Here is a 17,941-nt window from a genome sequence, read left to right as displayed (position 1 = left end):
GACTCACACGTTTTTCACAAGTTCAATTAGATATAACTCACGGGGCAGGGGAATAACCTTGAGGTCGACTTGAACATGTAAATTATGACACAAGCATCAGACCATATGAAAGTGCCCAGAAGCAGAGATCTCGAACTGCCCTGCTGTAACAAGTCGCTGAGCCCTATTTTTAACTCCCTTCTCCAGGTGAGGAGGGACAACTTCCACAGCAAACTCTGGAGCATTTCTTCTCTTCTCGATCCACTCATTCCTGTAGCAGGAAAGTCCATTTCACCAGCCTGCAGAGAGTTCATCCACCTGCCTGCACCCTCTTCACACTCTCCATCAGCATCTGTCCTCAGGCCAACCAGTACCTTTCAGTTCACATTGTCAAGCCCACTGGGTTGCAAAGGAAGGACGGTACTTGCCCTTATCGCCCAAGATAGGTATGAAATTTGGGTGGTGACTCAAATTTCCCACAGGGGGGTGTCTGCCCTCCCCTGGGTGATGCTGTGGTGAGTCCTGCCTTTTGCCTTTCCCACTGCCCAGGGAGGATGCGCAGGCAGCGGGCAGGCGACCGGCTCTGTGGCGGGGCAACACTCCCGCTTAGTGGCAGGAGCCAAGAACAAGCCTTCGGAGCAGAAACTAATATAAAGGGATAAAACGAGCTCCTGGCTCAATGTGGGTCCAGTGTGTAAATCTGAGTATTAATCCGGCTGCATTTCCTCAGCGAGGTTGGTGGTGATGACAAGTCTTCTAAAGAAAGATGCTCCACATCAAGGGAGGGGGAAAAAAAATAAAATATTTTCTTCCTTGCAAGGGAAGGATGCTGTGTGTGTGCTCGCCCTAGGTTGGTTTTGTAGGAAGGATTTAAGCTGCAGCATGGGGTAAGGAAGGCTTTTCACACCCTCTCTCTGCCACTGAGCTCCCAGGGTGGCCAAGCAGGAGAAGCCGTGGGCGCAGGACACGGTCCCAGGGCTGGGAAGGCTCCGGAGAAGCTGTAGCGATTATTGGGTGGAAATTAATCCATAAAGAAAACTTTGCAACAGTTAGAGCAAATATCGATTTTGTGTTTGTCTGCTTCTGCAGGGCCTGAGAAATGGCAGATTTAGACATTAACTGGGACTGGTTTAGCTTAATTCAAACCTCGATTTACACTAACCTCGGGAACAGACAAGTACATCAGCAGAATTGAATCTCAAATTATTACTACCTTTTCTTCCCCTTATCTAGTCCTTTTGGGCAGATCTGACACCAATTTTGGCATCCATTACCTGCTGCACAATTACAGATAACAGGCTTTATCTTTATAGGGCTGCAGATTCCAACTCCGCAGCGGAGTTCGTAGACCAGCAGCCTCCCTGGATGGAGGCAACTTGCAGCACCGTCCCCGCTGCTGGGAGGGCTTTGCAAACACAGGATTGTAATAAAAACAAAACCAAACCAAACGCCACAGTTTTACGCACCAGACTGTGCACTCCAGCTTGTTTTGCACTCGACTCTGCTCACCCGGAGGGTGAGGAACATCGATGCAACCACATGCTGGAGCATCTTGAGCATCTTCCCTCCCAAAGAGAGATGCTGCCTCGGGGCTTTGCCCGAAGCACGGCTGGGTGCTAGGCTCTCCCTTTCCAATGGACAGGCTCGGTGCCCTATAAAAAATAATAATTTTAAAATTACAACTTAAAAAGCATCACTGTATAAAAATTGATGCAAGGCATCGCTTTCCCTGGACTGGCTATCTCACCTGAAGCCAAAGCTTTGAGTGAGACTTCCAAAACTGAACACGCACATACACACACAAAACCGCAAAACATTAACAAAAAAACCCAAACCCAAACCATCAACCTATGGGAATTGGCAATGCAATTTCCATTTATTTACCTACAACATTTCTTTAGTATTTTGAAAATAAAATTTAAAAACTCCATCACATACAAAAGAACTAATGCATTTACAACTAAAAACCCCTATGAACTTTTAAATTTGCTTTTCAGGAGCTGTTAGGTCACTAGATCATGTATGATTCAGGTGATGGGTTTGACCAATGCCAGCTATGGGCTGACAAGGCAGGCGCTGCCCATGGCAAGGGGAGATGAGCTTGTGCTTGATCTCTGGGCAGTTCTCATAAGTCTTTTCACAACAGGGATTTTAACTCCCTGAAATTTCTTTTTTCTGACGTTTCCCAAATGGAAACATTCATTTCCTCACTGTGACCCCTTTGGTTTCACAGCAATATGTTTTTCCCTGACCTCATACCATATTTTCATCTTTCATTATTCTGTACTGGCAGAGATGAAGAACTGCAGTTGCCTCACTGCAGAAACAGGAGGATAGGAGGATTTTAAGTTTCCAAAGGACAATTAGTTTCCTGAACATGCAGCCAGCACTTAACCCAAGTGGTGTCCATCTCTTGCAAAATCCAGGAGCTACTCAGCTAATCCTCAGCATATATCTACCAGGCTAAAATTGTCCTTTTAATTTCCTAAACCTCTAAACCTGCAGGTTAGTGTCAAAAAAAAAATGCACATAGAAAATTTGGCAAGGTTATTGCTTAGCAACTGCTCAATAAATACCAGAAGCAAAGGCAGGAGAGGAGGCGCTTTGCTGCTTTGAGCAATCACCAGGGCCAAAGCGGGCTTTTTTGGCAAAGAGGAAACCCTGGATGCCCACCCCAACCTCAGTACCCCCTTGCACCCATCACAGGGTCCAACACAGAGCCTAAGGCAGCCTCTCCTCCTGCACCAAAGCTCCTGAAACATCACTGAGGTGTAACCAACTCCAACTTAGCCACCAACTGGAAATGCTTTTTTTTTTTTTTCCACCCCAGTGCAGCACACCTGCAGCCCAGGTAGGCTCCCCTACGAAGTAAGTGCAACCTTTTTTTTACCTCCACCTGCAGAGCGGTGCCTATTCCTGAGCCCCAGGCCAGCCAAGCCAGGCTGGTGACACCCACACCAAGAGGAGCTCCATTTTCCAATTAAAAGCAAATTGTCTTTTCACTCATTAACTATGCTAGGTCTTACTCATTTTCCTTGCTAATTTTCTGCCCCTCAGTCTTTCTTAATAAGCACTCTGCAATGCAGGACACCGGTGCTATCTGGATTTACAGCATCCGAGCAGCAGTTAATACTTCTCAGCCTCATAATCCTTTAATTTAGGGGCAGCTCTCAACCACCCGAGCCAGGCTCACACGGATTTATTCTCCAGCACACCCTGCCTGCTCAGGACTCCCAGCTCACATCACCTCCAGGAAGAAAATGCAATTTGGGGCTCAGTTTTATAAAGTCCAGGTCCACTAAAGCCTGAGCAGAGAGGGATGGTTTTATGATGATTTCTCTTAAAATAACACCAGAATGGAAGCAGCTAAAGCCAGGCTTTCAGACAAGTGGTCCCAGCCGTCTTCCCGAAGCAAACATTGCAGCACTGAGAAACAGAAATAAAAAAGACTTCATGGATTTGCTTTGGCCCCAAGCTTGTAGAAATGAAAAATGAGCTGGGTTTCTAAAAATCCCTCGCTTCCCAGGATCTAAGGTTTTATTAACAAGTTTGTCAGTAAGGATTTCTGCCTCTGTTTCCAACGTTAGCCACAACCTGAATTGAGATTTATAGAGCCCTGCTCTGTTTTTCCACTCTGCAAAGGGACTTGAGGACAGTTAAGAGGCACAGGGCTAAAGGGACCTCCCACTCCCCACATCTTTGCTGCACAGCCACCCCCAAACCAGAGGGGGATCTGCCACGACAGCGTTGGTGGCTGGCAAAGGACAGCACATCCCTGCACAACCCCCAGTGGAGCTCACCCGCAGAGGGGGTCACACCCTGCTCTAACCAGCCAGTCCCTCTGCAGTTTTTCCAGCACCTTTCCAATTCCAACGAGTCGAGGCGTTGCTACAATTGCCACGTTTCACCCCTGGCTGTGTCAAAACAGGACCCCACGCTACCGCACAGGAAGAGCAACGTGGGTGCAGCTTTGGCATCCAAAGGAAGGACAGAAGAGGCTTTGCCACAACACACGCTCCCGCTGCTCTTCTCCAGCCCGTGGCTCTCTGCAGCCTCCCACCACTCCTGCAGCTTTGCAGAGTTCCCAGCCACACGATGCTCAAACACATGGGGGAAGCTTCCCAGGAAAGCAGCCAAAAATCACTTCTAAACAGCTGATAAAACTACTAAGGGCAGGCATGGGGGAAGCCATCCCTTCTTCCCCACACTCAGAGGCTAACAGGAACTCAGCAGCTTGCCAGGAGAGAGAAGATGCCGCATCCAAATGGGCGCTTCGCTGTATCTCTCCCCCCCAGCACGGCGCCACCTCCCTCCACGCGCTGCGAGGCCCCAGGCAGTCAGAGTCGGAGGGAGAGAGTGATGTTAGCACCATCGTTTATTGGAAGAGGCGCCCACCGCTCCCCTTCTGCAGCATAACAGTACGGAACAGCCCCCGGGGAGCCAGGGGCCAGCTCGAACATGGGTCACCCCGAAACATGTGTCCCAGGAGCAACACCCTCCTCCCTCCTGCCAGAGCAAAGGAGAACCACTCCAGCCCCCAGGGAAAGCCAGAAGAGGAGACACAAGATGTGTGGGAACCTTTCAAAAGCCATTCCTGAGTTGCCAGAGCGGCTAGCACCAAATCCAGGCAGGTTGGGAGGGTGGTCTCACAGCTCGCTGGACACGGTGGAACAAGGCCCTGTGCATCTGCTTTTGCAGAACCCAGGTCTTGCAGAAAGAGGGCTTGCTGTTAATTCTCCAACCCTCCCTCTTTTTGCCTTTTTGTAGCAATCCCAAAGCTTGCATTCCACACATTAGGCAGCAGTTAGCCCCATTTATTACAATATAGATCTACCCAGGAAGAGAAGAAAAAAAAAAAGCCACTCCCATACACCAAGGCATGGCAGAGGTTATTCTTTTCTGTGGTTCTCTCTCCCCTCCACTTATAAAAAAAATATTAAAAAATAAAATAAAAAAGCAGAAGAATCCTTCATGATAAGATTAACGTCCTTGATGTGTGACTCTGTTTCAACATGCCCAAAAATTGTCGAGCTTTCTCCTGCATGAAGAGTTGGTCTCGGGTTCCACCACAGGCTACAGCTTTCCAAGCCCTGGTCATCTACAGAGCGAAAAGAAAGTACATGTACAACACAGTTAAGGGAGAGGACAAACACACTGTCGACAGGCTGGGGTTGGTTTGTTTGTTTTTTCAATTAAATAAAATTAACAACTATCTGCAACTCAAGAGTAATAAAACTTATAGAATTATGAGCACCCATCTTGCAACCAGAAGGAACTTACACGCCACCAGTTACTCATCTCAGCTGAGACAGTTGTTTCTAGGAGAGTAGAGCATTACCTTCGACAGTTTCCCAGGGGAATGCTCCATCTCGGGAAAACCCACGTGTCTTTTCAGGGCTTTGCCTTACTTGGCTTGAGACAAAAACCTCAAAGCATGAACCCACTAAGACTCCTTGTGCTGAAGAAACTGCAGAGGATGGGAAGGAATTCTACAACAGCTTTGGGATTTATTCCCAACCAGTGTCATTCTCACAGGAGCTGTGCAACCTCAAGCCCAGATTGGTCAAAGACCACCCTTAACAGTGATTTGGTTCCTTTGGTTTCAGCAGGGCCCCACAGCACACAAGAAGAGCTGGAAATCAAATGTGCTTCAGCCCCCGCAGGCAGAAAGGGTGACTGTGGTGATTTTGAGGTGTTTCTGCACTCCAGGAAAACCCTGCAAATCCTCTGATAAACAACCAAGAGACACACAATGCCCTGAACTGGAAATACTCATTTACACGCACTGTAAAAGAACCAAAGCTTGAGTTTCAGCACTTGCTTACAGCAACAACATCCCTCAGAGCTACGGTGTGGCTTTGAGGCTGACCTAGCTTCAGCTCACAGCAAAGTGAGCTTCCCTAACAAATAATTGCCACTGCTTACAACACCAGTCCAGCACAATAAATCCTGAGAGCCCAACAACAGCACAGACAGCTCCACTGGCTTTGGGCAACGGGATTTCATGGCACATCTGTGCTCTGTCACTGCATAAGCTGCCTCACTGTCACTCCTGAAGCTTAATTTATACAGATCTATCAGCTCTCAGAGCAATATGACTCTGCCTAGGACAGGAGGAGAAATGGAAGTGTTTAAGTAGGGTTTATGTTGAGAAGGGGAAGGAATTACTCTGGCCAAGAAGTACTTAATCAGAAAAAAGAGCTTTCAGAACAGACAGCTATAATCAGGGACAGATGCAAAACCCCTCCCTGCAGTGTCTCAGGAAGACTGAGCCAAGGCTGCTCAGTGAAGACAATACTGTGCCTCAGCTCTTCCTGGGATGTGAAAACACCCCCACACTAACCCCCAGTTGCAGTTTCACTCCCCACCAAGGAAAGCCAGTATTTCTATCCACATTCAAGCTACCAGAGAGCTCCCATGGCTTGGCTCAAGCAAGCACCTGCCCAATCACGGTCCAAATCCCCTTCTCCAAGCCATGCTGCCTAACAAAGCAAGGACACCCCTCTTCTAATGCATTCTGCCTGCAAATATACCAAGTGGCAAAGGTTTTAAAGAGCACAAGAAACTGCTTATGCCCCAAAGGGCATTTGTAGGCTGCTGTTACTCAAGCACAACACAGATACAACCATGAGGAGCCAAGGAGCACAGGAGCTGGAACAGCACAAACCCCAGCACAAGCTACAAGGTGGCACTGCCAGCTGGAGCTCTGCAGGGCCATGGGTTCAGGTAAATGGCAGGATAAAGCAGCCTATGCTGCCTCTGGCACACAGCCTTCACCACCACCCAGCAATGCCCCAAAAGTCACAGGGATGGGAAATAACCTTTTTTTTAGCATTTATACACCATTTCACAGGCTATGCCCAGAGAAACAAAACACATGAGCCTATTGCTGTCCACCCAAGCAGTGCTCACTGAAAAAAGGAAAGTTTACCTCACTGTTGGATCAGTCATCCAAATTTCCTGATGGCTTGGGACAGGATGAGGATTCCCATGAGGAAATCCAAGGCTCAACACGCTAAAGCAGCCCACGGCTCTGATCACAGGGATTTGAGCCTCGGCATAAGGGCAGGTTTGCAAGAGATAGAAGGAAGCTGCAGCATGATACTGCTGGCTCAGCACCTCCAACCCTTGGTGCAAAGACAGCCCTGACAGTGTTGGATACCTATGCAGAACGCACAGAGCTTCATCCCCTCACTGCTGCTCCTCCTCCTCCCAAGCAGGGATAAGGGCTGCTCTAGCAGCTAACCAGACTGGAAAAGCAGAGGCTGCAGAGCTTACCGGTGCTGGTGGTCTGAAATGGCTCGGCATTTTCCTGTAGGACATTTTCTCTGGCTGCACTTGCACAAAGGCTCTGTTGAGCAAACCACTGTCATTCTTCCTGCTTGAGGAGGAAAGGTTCAGGGACCTCGACAGGAAATTCACAGGCTGCAAAGATGGGGAATAAAAGAGCAAACTGTAAGGATACAATTTAATCTGTCTTAACAGTGCTGACACCTGGCCGGGACTAAAGGCCAGCCAACAACCCAGCCCTTCAACAACATTCACACAGACTGTTCAAAGGTGGCAAAGCTCCCTCCACTGCTCCACATAAGGTTTCTCTGAGCAGAAGCCGACTCTACTCCCTCTCTGAGCACAGCATCCCTCACCTGCGCTCTTTTGAAACAGACAGTCTTGGGGAGGGCAGGCACGTTTTGCGTCGTGTCTTCATCCACAATATCCAGGGCCAGAGACTTGCGCACCTTCTTGATGGGACTCCTGCGCAACTGGGGGACACAGAAAAACAAGTGTCGGCACGAATCAACCCGGTGAACACCCATCCTAAGGGGTTCGGCATATACCAGGACACAGTTGGCCATATTTTAAGCAGGCCTTAACATCAGGCACTTCTTGTTGTTCAAAAGGCAGCAGCCATGGGCCAAAACCTTCAGCATCAACAGCTGGATGAACAAAACCGGCCGAAACACCCCTCAAGAACACGACAGCTCATGAGAAGGTTCTAGATGCAAAATCAGCTCACTCCTTGTTTCCTCTTCTGTTTCTCAGGCTTTACATCATCCTCTATGATAAGTTCGATGCCAGCTTCACTTCGGAGCACTTCTTTCAAGTCTTCTTCCAGGTGAGGAGTCTGGGGCTGACATGAAGAGGAGGAGAGAGAGCACAAGACAATCAAAATTTGTATGCCAGAAAGACTCATGAGTATTTCCCTCAAGGGATAATAGAGACAGGGGAGCCCACAGTGGGAGTCCCAACACAAAGGTGGCTTATTTGCTTCCTGATTGGAAAAGATATGACAAGATTTCTGCTTGCTTGACAGATTTACAGGATCTCCAGGCGTAAGAGATTCTTATCAGTTGAACCCCAAACACACCAGTTCCCCAGGGAGGCTTAAGTAGATCACTTCCTTGCTTTTCTTCAAGGTCATCAGTAGCCAGACACTGCAGCCTGACTCAAGGGCAGTTTCTGGCATTTTTTATTACTTTACAGAGGAGCTAAGAGTCCTGTGGCTACTTACCAAGGTATTTTTGCCATGATAAGGTGCCCTTCATCCTTCCCATCTCAGCCTGGCACTACCAAACTGTACTTTATGACACAGCTAACAACTGACTCACATCTCCACTGCAACCCACCCCATGTTCCATTTGCATTCGCTGTGCTCTGTCACCTGGGAGCTGCAGACCTGCCCGACCCTTACCAGAGGCCTAATTGGTCCATATTTCTCCAGGGCGTTTTTGAAAGGCGTGGGGGTGTGAGGAGTGTTGTCTACCACGTACTTCTGATCTGGTGTGACAAACCTGGCAACAGAGATTGGAAAAGACAAAGGATCAGACACACTGTAACACAAAGTCACCACTGTCCTTCCAAACCCTCTTGTTACACAAGCTACCTGCAGAGTCTCATGGTGGAAGAGCACCAGAGCAGAAGCCACCTGCCTGGCTGGACTGTTTCAGGGATATGAGCAGAACAAACAGGCACAGGGGAGCCTTTAGCACGGAAAACATCTTTCAGACATGCCAGCTATGCCGCTCCACCCTGCCAGCTACCAGGCTCTCTCGTCAGCCGGCAGAGTACAGAGCCCTGACACCGGTACCACACAGCTCTGCAGAGCAACCCCACCCTGCAATGCTTCTGCTGGTGGATCTGCTCAGGCCCAGTCTGGGCTGGTCACAGCAGGAGTCCTGGGTGCAAATGCAGTTAGAGCAGCCAAGTCAGCTCACCCCGCCTGAACAGGGAAGCTGCTCTGGACTGTGCCAACACCAGAGTGGTTTTGCTAGCCCAGCAAACACCCCCAAATACTGCGCTGCTTCAGTCCACCAGCAAAACACTCCCTGTGCAGCACATCCCTTCTCATCTGCCTTGTACAGCACCTTGGGTAATCATCACCCTGGGCTGCCCAACAGGTCAGGCAAAGCAGAGGGTACAGAGCTAAGGGGATGGAGCTGAACAGCTCTTTTTCTGGAAGTCAAATCCCTTCCCTGCTGGCACAGGTCTCACAGCACAGCAATTATTCCCAAAGACATGCATGCAAGGCGACAGCCCAGCAGCTGAGCACAACAGAGGATGCTTGGTTGCAGAGAAAACAGATGGGACACTTGTTGCCCACAGCTTGGAGAGGAGTGGTCTTTGGGGGGAAACACTGATTTAAGGAAGTCCCCAGCCTGTCCTATGCCTCTCAGTAGTGTGTGAATGGGACACAGGCCCTGGGTTAAACAGGACGCTGCCCAGCTGGGGATGGGGTAGGAAAGGACTTACGCTGAGTTCTTCTGGAGCAGAGGGGTCTTGTCCCTGTGCAGAGGGGTGGTGACAATCACCTTCTGACTGCACACAGGCGTGGAGGTCAGAGAAGGGTTCTCCAGTTCTAGTGTATCCTGTTTGGTCCAAAAGTTTAAGAACTGCACAGCACAGGAAAGAAAGACAGACACTCAGTCTCAAGCATCTCAGCACAGTATCGCAAGTCATTACTGTTCCTAAATACAGGGCAACACCTAAGTAGGGACAATCTTCTCATAACAAGTAGCACAAGAGGAATACGTCCCAGTATAAACCAGGATAACTCTTACAGACTCATACAGTCCTGTGCATGGTCACAAATGTGAAAGTTGCCAAAGTGCCTCATGCTTACAAAGATTATTCACTTCCCATAAGAGATGAGCTGATACGACTACAAGCAGCTCCAGAGTAGAAGTCTCTCCTTGCACTGCTCCAGATAAGGCCAAGCAAAATGGTGAAGGAGAGGTCACGTTAGCCCACCAAAGGTGTACTCCAACCTTGAGCTGGCTACTGTGAGCGAAGTCCATGCAACACAACAGCGTACAAGTTAAAAACTTGCTGGTCTGACTTAACTAGAATAGAACAGGGAAAGTCACATTTCACTGTTGCCACTCTGCTACCCACTGCTCGGGCAACAGCAGCCTGGGGACAGAAGCACAATGCCCTCCCATCCATCCTGCAATGGGCAGGCACATAGTGGTGGCTCTTTCCTCATAGTGGGCACGTGGCCTGCCCATCACTCAGGGTCTCTACGCTTCCCTGATGCTGCAGGAGCTCCCAGAGGCAGGCACAGGCTGCTGCTCCTGCAGGAAGGGCAGGACTGAAGATGAGCAGTGCAAGAACCCAGCTCTGTACCTTGTTTTACCAGAGACATGCTCTGCACACTGGCACTGCCTCAGTCAAGGGAGGAGAAACACAAACTGGCAGAGCCAATGGGAATACCTGATATTAATCAAGTTTAAAGAGTGCTAATGCCGATCCTTATTAGCTCACAACTAAGCTCAAGCAGAGGAGCCCAGACCAGGCCCCACTTTGCTCCGTACCTGAGATGGAGAGAAGGGCAGTGTCTTGACAGGGGTGCTCTTGGGCGTCATGCTGTTGCAGGAGTCGAGGAAGGAAAGGCTGGTACTGGTGGTGTTCTCTGTGACGGGGGAGAGGGAAACCTTCCTTTTCTTCTGCCTCTTCAGCACAGAGGGTGGCGTGCCGAAGCTCACCTCTGAGTGTGGAGAGATGGGGATGAGCTCCCCCTTGCTGCTCTTGCTGAGGTCAGAGATGGTGTGGCCGTCCAGGCGGTACTCAGTCACGCTGGGCAGCGAAGGCGTTGGCTTGCTGGGGGTTTGCCTCACTGGGCTGTTGCTGCTGCTGCTGCTGCCAGCAGAAGGTTCCTCAGGCAGGTCAAACTGGGTCAGATCACACCACCCATCTGGGTCCTGCACACAAGAGAAAGCACCACAGAATGACAGAACTGTTTAGATCAGAAGAGACGTTTAAGATCATTGAGTGCAACTGTTAACCCAGCAGTGCCAGGTTCACCATTAAACCATGTCCCCGAGCACCAGATCTACACATCTTTTAAATCCCTCCAGGGATGGTGAGTCCATCATTTCCCTGGGTAGCCTCTTCTAGTGCTTGACAACCCCTTTGGTGAAAAAGTTTCAGAAGCAGCCCAGGAATGAAAGCTGAGCAGCTGACTGGTACAGATGCAGAGATAAACTGGGAGGTGAAAGACGTGGGTGTATGAGATTGCACCAACTCTTGCTAAGAGCCTGGCTAGAGGAGAGCCCAAGCCCTCCTCTCCTCTGCTGCAGAGGGACCAGGGAGCTGACCCAGCTGAAAGCTGCTGTTTTTGCATAGGGCAGATTTTTCCATTCACGCAAGATTGGTTTCCCAGTTCAGTTCACGGTGCAGCTGCACAAACAGCTGCACCCCCACAGAGGGGACAAAAAAAAGCAGCTGGGAACAGGAGCTGAATGAAGCGACTGTCACCCAACGCCAAACCAGAGCCCCGGGCACATCAGTACAGCTGGACACAGGGTTCTGCTGTGACACCCACTGCTGAAAGCAGGTTAAAAATAACTAACAGGACCAGTTCAAAGATCAGCTGCTTCACAGCCCAACGCCACCAATACCCCAAGTACTACACAAGCAGGCCCCTAAGGACCCACAGATGGGCATTTAAGCGCTGGGCACAGACTCTCTGTCCTCCTATACATATGCAAAGTGGATCCTTCACGGTTAATCAGCTCATAAGCTCCTCAGGCAGGGTGGGGGCTGCAGTGACACTTCCCTTCTGATGGCAGCAAAGTGCTCTGTTGATTCTAGCCAGCCTCCCACCCTGGCATGCCTCCACTGCTGCTTGACTGGCCCAAAATCACTAGTTTCAGCGAAGCTACCTCCACTGAAAGCCAATGGTGGCATCATCCCAGTGTGAAGGAGTCTGTCCTGCATCCTACAAGTGGGCCTGGGCCTATTCCCAGTCTGTCCTATCCCACCCAGTAACAGGAGGGAAAGGAAAGCCCATAAGCACGGGCCTGAACTGTTATGAAGAGCTGGGGATACTCTGGCTGATAAAGGAGGCCTTGGAGATCAGCTTTGCCAGCACCTACAGCCTCCCACACCAGCAGAGCCCATGCACAAGGACATCCACCTAAGCCACGTAAGAGCCCAGAGCAATGATGGCAGATCTGGAAAAGCCTAATCCAGGGTGGGAAGCCACAAGGCAATGACTGACTCAGTCCTCCTTGGGATGCCCACAGCGATGAGTAAGGAGACCCAGTAAAAGTTCACTCACGGGAAGAGGTGGGGATCAGTCTCCCTACATTAGCGGCAGGAGCAAGGGTCTGTTACTTACAGACTCAATCATGTCCAGAGCTTCATTGAAGGCTGGCACAGATGTCGTTGGGTACAAATAGCTGGCAGTTTCAACGACCCATTTGTATGGTGACGTGACAAATGAGGCATCTTCAGGCACCACATCCCCTGGAGTCTCCCCAGTGATATGCTCCACCAGTTCAGCAGCTGGCAGCTCGGAGGGTAACTCCTGCACACCTGTCACCTCCTCATCGCTGACGTCCTCCTCCTTTATTTCAGACGTATCGATTGGCCAGTTGGGCAGGACCTTCTTTGCACACACAACAAAGAAAGTTCAGGTTAGTAGAAACCAAGGAAACAATGTCAAGTCCCAAGGACAAAGAGCAAGAGTCCCTGGACACATTCATCTCCAACTGCTCTCCTACCTGCTGTTCAGTTTGTTTCACATTCCTGTTCTCCCTCACTGCTTTGTCTCAGACACCATCTGAGCAGCAGCCCATGCAACACAACAAACACAGGACCATGTAACTGAAGGTTTCACTTAACATTATTCCACAAGAAAGTTGAACAAAGGCTGAGCAGAAGCAGGCAGCACTAATTCTGCATTTCCTACTTTCCAGGTGGCTGTTTTTGAGAACTACATGCTTTCTTAGTGAAAAAAAATAATCGGATGTACTCCCTCTGCTTCTTTTTTTAGAGGAATGGAACACAAGATGTCTTCACCATGTCCCACACAGTCTGGAGCAGCCTCCTTCTCCCACCAGCAACAGCACAATGGAGAGAAAAAAAACCCTTCAGTCTCCAAGACAGACCTGATGCTGGGATTGGCAAGATAACAGAAGTAGCAGGCTGCTGCCCTCCCCCTGGATAACACAGTCAGGCTCTCATTACATCTATAACTTCAAGGGGAAGAGATCTCCCCAAGAGTGAGTCTCTTGGAGCAGGCTGGGGAAAGGCACACTGTCTCTGTAGATACCAGGCTCTGGCAAGGGCAGCGCGAGAGGCAGCAGAAGGGCAGTCGAACAGCTCCGTATGCATTAACAGAGCAAGGGACTGACCCAGCTGCCTGCTGCAAGTGTGCTCGCACAGTACCTGGCTTCCAGCCCTCGTCTGACTTTGACTCTCCTTCTCATCCACCTCCACAAGGACGTACAGCGACTTGGACTCTTTCGTTTCATTGAGGAAGCCTCCCGTGTCCACCTTCCGCTTGATGGTGGAGTTCCAGTGATTCTTCACAGCGTTGTCAGTCCTGCAGAAGGAAGCAGAAATCACCATTTACATCAGCTTTAAAGTACAGCAACAGCCCCTATACCCTCTCCAGCCCCATCCTGTGAGCCCAACACACGGATCACCTAGCTGTGAAGGCACCAAAAAGGCAAAGAGGTCCTACCTTCCAGGCAGCAGCTTGGCGATCTCTGCCCAGCGATTCCCCAGGACCTTGTGGGCCTCAAAAATTATACGATCCTCCTCCTCTGTCCACGAAGACTTCTTCACCTCAGGGTTCAGGTGGTTATGCCAGCGTTCCCGGCACTGCTTCCCTAACCGCCCTTTCAGGTGCTTGGCTATCATGGTCCACTGTTTGGTGCCATATTTTTTAACCAGCTCAATTACCTTTGAAGAGAGCAGAAGGGAAATAAGGAAACAGAATAAAGGAGGGGACGGTCAACAAACATCTTCAGGCTTTGCTCTTCACTTCTCTTGGGACCAGGTAATGGCAGACAGGGAAAGGCCATCTTAGGAGAAAAAGCTGGAGGGGGATCCAGCACTGATCATGAGGTGTATCAGCACTTGGAGAGCACCAGTTCACACAAATTTCTGAAAGAGGTTCTTGCCATGCAGACATTTTGCCACATGACACCTGTGAATGCAGGTGACCACTCACAGAACTCACAGAACATGGGCTGGACACTGGCAGGTGCACTAAGGGCAGAAGGGCCCAGATTTAGAAACACAGGCCCATTTCTGAGCAAGGGCCAAATCCCACATCCACAGACTCCTCTTCCCTCCCTCCTACCAAGGACCTGGCCACAGGATAACAGTCCCCATCAGCTCTGCACTGGTCTGCCCGCTGGGCACAGCCTCCCTTTAAGAGTGTGCCACACCAAGGACATGCCAGAGCTGCAGCTTCATGCCCCGCTAGCACCAGAACACACAGTGAGAGCTCCAAAGCATAAAAAAAACACCAAACATATTCACTTAAAAGCCATTCACTTTGCTACTACCGCTTCACCCAGGGCTTTTTCACATCTGCCTGAGGCTCAATGCAAACACTTCTAGGAACAAAATCTGTTCTGAGCCCCTGAGATATGTCCACAGCACAGTCAGGATGCAACAATCTACTGCTTGTAAGGTTTAGCCCACCAAAATCTTAGAGGTAGATGAAGGGTTCTCAGAGAGCATTTCTAGGCTGGTCAGCTGCACTCAGCTGGAGGGTGATGAAAGACAGCCAGCTGGAGGGTAGCTGAAAGGACAGACAAGTGATGCTCACAGTGCTCTTGGCCCATAACAGGTGTCCCTACTACAGGCTCTCGATTATCAAGCACATACGGACTAAAGACACCAGACTGAGGAATAGGCCAAGGAGCTGGAGTGCTTAAAGGGCAAAGCAACATGCAGTGTCAGAAGAAGAAAGCCAGAGCTCAGCCTGGGTAGGACGGCAAAGTCATAACATGCAAAGGGAAGGGGAAAAGAGGCAGCAGCTGTTCTGCTGTAGGAAGCTGGAAGCACATCATGAGAAGCTTCCTTAGGATGTGCTTGACATAACACAGAGATGGGAGGCAACAGGGACCATAACAGCCTGTAACGGGATCAAAAAGGAAAGAAACAGAGGAGCAAGAAGCATTACAGAGAATCTAGAGACTGCAGCAGAAAACCTTGGATAGCAACCTGGGCTAGTGGGAGAGGTGTCCCTGCCCACAGCAGGGGGGTTGGAACTAGATGATCTTGAAAGTCCCTTCCAACCTTAACCATTCTATGGTTCTATGAAAAGTTGGAATTCATTCCAACTTTTCTTAAGCTTTCAAACTTTTCTTAAGCATGGCCTGTCCCAGCTCACTCTGGAATCAGCAGACAAACAGGCTGGCAGAAATCAAGCTTCACCCAGCTGACTTCAAACACCCACTTCGGTCTGTCTGCTGTGGCACAGGAAATACCAGCTTTATTTTCTCTTCAGTTCAACATAGCCAGGTCAGGCAGTGATCTGCCAGCAGGCAGACAAATAAATTCCCTTTTCTGCTCTCTCCCTTGGCAACCCACTGTAGCAGTACTGTGTGAAAGGGAGAAGTTCAGCTGAAGAGGCCTAGATTTGCTCCTGCACATCATGACCATGGGTTCCTGCTTGCAATAGGCTCTCACTGGTATCCACCACTGGAAAGAGTTACCCACAGTTTACAAAAAGACCCGATGGTCTGAGAACTCCATCCTCTCTGCAGGCACTAACAGCCCAACACTCAGATCCTCTCAGCCCTCGACTTACCTTTTGGTCCTCCTCTTTGGTCCAAGGGCCCTTAACCAAGTCTGGATTCAACACTCGCAGCCACCGGTACTGACACTGCTGATCGCTGCGGTTCTAGGAAAAGGATTGAGAATACCCACGTGTTAGAGGCTCCAAAAGCCCCCGTAACAATGGCAGTACCCACACACATAGGCTGTCCCACAGAAACCTTGCAGATGCACACAGAGGATACACACTATGACTCGGGCACTTGCTGCAGGGACAGCAACCTCAGTTTCTCGCCCCAGTTCCAACAGAGTTGCCCTTGAAAATCATCTATACAAGAAGGACGTCTCCCTGTCCCAAAGGAGCACCTTTTCACAATCATAGAACAGAGTCTCCCCCATGCAAGGTGCTGCACAGACACAAAGAACCAGCACAACAAGTACGAGAAGCAATATGCAAACACTCTGATTCCCAGCTGGGCAAGGGGTCACTTACAGGAAAGTGGCTGGCCAGGAACTTCCAGTCATTCTGCCCGTAATGGCTTACTAACATCTTCAGCTGCTCATCCTGCAAAGAACAAAGACATCCACTTTCAGATACACTGAGGAAATACACATCACAGGCACCCCTGGACTGAGGGCATCAAGAACACAAGCTGTATTTTGCACTGTCAAGAAGGGGTTTTTTTCTGGCATTTTGCATTCAGGGAAGGAAGGTACCTCACACTATCCTTCAGCAGTGCTTCAGCACATGGGGCCCAGCTGGAACAGTCTGTTTGATTCCGAGCTCTGTATCAGCATGAGCTCAGCTCTCTTCCAGTTCAAACCCTGTGGCCAACACAACTGGTTTAAGCAGATCACCACTAGCCTGCTGGGCTACTGTCTTTCAGTGCTACAGGGCACTACAGCATTTCTTTCACGACCCCTGCTGTAGCCCAGGTGTGCTTATGCTTAGAGCTCACATTAAACCTGCTGTGGGTGTCCTTGCCTGCATGCTCTGGCTGGGCAAACAGGCATGAAATAATGTGCAGCCCAACATGATCCCAAGGCTTTGAACTCTCCACAAAGACCACCTTATTTGGTGTTCAGTCTCCAGGAGAGACAGGACATGTTGTAGCTTTCACACAAAATAAAAATGATGGAGGAACTGATGGGAATGAAGAGAATATCCCAGCTAATTTCAGGCCTTCGGCCAGGATGACTAAGCCATGATCCAGTCACAACATTCCCTGCTTTTGCTCGAGAAAAGAGAGGACATTTCCACTGAGCAACTCAGCCTGCTGGAGGCCTCAGCCATCCTCCAGAATGCCTCTTTGCTCACAAGAGTGTGGCAGGCAGCAGACACCTCACTCAGGGCTCACATGCTTGAGCTAAACTGGAGCTCTTGCTCTCCAGACGACACTCCAAACTCCCCTAAACCTCCCAGCCCCCTTAAGACCTCAGCTCACATCAGCAAAACAGACACATGGTCTTCTCCAGCAGCAAGATAGCAGGAGGTGGTGTCACAGCCTGCAGGTGAGGACTGGGGTGGAGGCACCCAAGCCACGGGTGCCATGTCAGAGACCTACCCAAAGCACCCGCTCTCAGCAAGTGCTGAGCTCTCACTCACCTCTTCTTGAGTCCACTTGACTTTGCATCTGCCGTCCCGCTGCTCCGGCACATCCGAGTCAGTATCCTGGTAATGCAGCTCATCCTGGTCCTCACTTGAGATGAGTAAACAACTGTAATTTCCACCTCTGATAAAAAGATAGCAGAGGAAGCAACCTCCACCAGGCAGAGCAGAGCCCCAAAGAGCAACGTGCCCTGTGCAGAGCAGAGCTCCAGAGCTACTCCCCTCCAACCCCAAGCGCCAACACCTCACAGGCACTCAGACACCCCAGGTTTAAAGGGTGTCTCCGAGCTTTGGACTCCCAGCATGCGTTTGCAATTTTTATGCTGCCGAGAG

At 50.0% G+C, this 17,941-nt stretch overlaps 1 protein-coding gene across 1 annotated transcript; it reads right to left on the bottom strand.

Annotated features, from left to right (window-relative positions):
• Positions 1–4,772: 4,772 nt before the first annotated feature.
• On the bottom strand, positions 4,773–17,732 carry MYBL2 (v-myb avian myeloblastosis viral oncogene homolog-like 2; the record flags this gene model as incomplete). The annotated part of the gene is made up of 13 exons (XM_009876592.1): positions 4,773–5,077; positions 7,258–7,404; positions 7,626–7,742; positions 7,997–8,110; positions 8,672–8,771; positions 9,730–9,869; positions 10,791–11,177; positions 12,599–12,868; positions 13,651–13,807; positions 13,949–14,169; positions 16,034–16,126; positions 16,493–16,564; positions 17,606–17,732. Coding segments are annotated over 13 exons (2,074 nt in total), but the record flags the coding sequence as incomplete, so codon positions are not given.
• Between the last annotated feature and the right edge of the window lie 209 nt (positions 17,733–17,941).

This window comes from Apaloderma vittatum, unplaced genomic scaffold (genome assembly GCF_000703405.1).
Source record: "Apaloderma vittatum isolate BGI_N311 unplaced genomic scaffold, ASM70340v1 Scaffold45919, whole genome shotgun sequence".
Lineage (NCBI taxonomy): Eukaryota > Metazoa > Chordata > Aves > Trogoniformes > Trogonidae > Apaloderma > Apaloderma vittatum.
Note: the sequence above shows the minus strand (reverse complement) of the source record. Positions and strands in the feature narration are given on the sequence as shown.